This window comes from Perkinsus marinus, assembly GCF_000006405.1.
Source record: "Perkinsus marinus ATCC 50983 genomic scaffold scf_1104296948870, whole genome shotgun sequence".
Taxonomy (NCBI): domain Eukaryota; phylum Perkinsozoa; order Perkinsida; family Perkinsidae; genus Perkinsus; species Perkinsus marinus.
The window spans coordinates 1-1,269 of NW_003210028.1; the positions used below are offsets into that span (position 1 = coordinate 1).

General features: G+C 50.4%; 1 protein-coding gene across 1 annotated transcript; it reads right to left on the reverse strand.

The window, feature by feature from the left end:
* Positions 1-13: 13 nt before the first annotated feature.
* Pmar_PMAR028719 (dynein heavy chain, putative) lies at positions 14-1,111 on the reverse strand (the record flags this gene model as incomplete). The annotated part of the gene is made up of 7 exons (XM_002778503.1): positions 14-270; positions 319-385; positions 465-551; positions 604-724; positions 768-850; positions 895-996; positions 1,043-1,111. The coding sequence occupies 7 exons, from the start codon at positions 1,109-1,111 to the stop codon at positions 14-16; spliced, it is 786 nt and encodes a 261-aa protein (XP_002778549.1).
* Positions 1,112-1,269: the final 158 nt, after the last annotated feature.

Sequence of the window (1,269 nt, forward strand, 5' to 3'; positions counted from 1 at the left end):
GGTGCTCAACACGTCATGTCTTGAGTGCTAGGAAGCCAGCAGCTCCTGCCCTCACCCAAATATCTTCATCCCTATCACTAGGAATGTCTATATATAGGACGAAGTTGGTCGAGTGTCCCGTCGTCAACAGTGTGCCTCGACGACTAACCACCTTGTAGATAGGGCAGTGGAGGATACCCTTCGGCTGCTCTCGATCAACCACAGGTAAGAAGTGAATAGGAGGGAGTTCACAGAAGAGCTCCTTGGGAAGCGAGTCAGCTAAAAGATGGGCTGAAATACAAAACACGCCATAAAAGAAGGAAGACAGACCCAACCGACCTGTTGGATCCCATCGGCAACCTTCAAGAAATATACCATAAACATAGACACCCTCAGCAGCACGCTCCTGAACAGTAGGAGACTGCCCACTCTTGCAAGGCACGAGACATGCCGCTGTCGTCTCGGGCGAGCGCTAATTCACTCACTGTGATTTCATCCACTTTACGGTCATCCAATATGGTGAAGTCGAAGGCGAGTCTGTCAATAGCGACTTTCTTCGATCTCGAGAAGTTCTATAAGAGGACACCATAGCCAACGAGGAAGTGTCGGAGTGCCTTCTCATACTTGCAGGGTGCCCGTGAGAAACGCTTGAGGGAAGAACAACCCACTGATCCAAAACGCCGGAGGAACTCCATTTTCAACCCACTTCTTCATGAACGCCACGCGATCGATCAGATCCGCCAGCCTGAGGAACAACCATAATCTCCAACACCAGTAACCGGGCCCACCAGGAGCTCAGGGGCTTCAACGAGAGGAACCCCTTATCGGCCCATGCTTCCGGCACTTGATTGGTCAGGAAGGCGCTCCCCATCTGACGAGAACATTGCCAAGAGAGCAGCGCACTATGAAGGATACCTTCTCCAGTGATTCACTCATCACCACCAGACCCTTGAGGGCCCTCTGAAGCTCCGGAACCGTCGACCTTATCTCCTCTAGCAAACGATTATATCGCAGAACCTGAGCGTTTGTATATCACACAGCCACTATCGAAACTGAGGAGCACCTCTTGTCTCAGCACAGTGTTCATGCTTTCCTCGTACAACGGTGGATAGGCCTCCTCCACGGCCAACATGTCGAACAATTGAGGCACCTAACAACGACCACAGGTCTCTCTTAAGGGTTGCTATCCCCCACGACAGGCTGGTCTAGTGTGGGAAAATATGCTTGTAACAATATGAAAATTCTTAGAAATTCTTGTTGGTTTCTGTACACTTCTACCGAATAATTAGA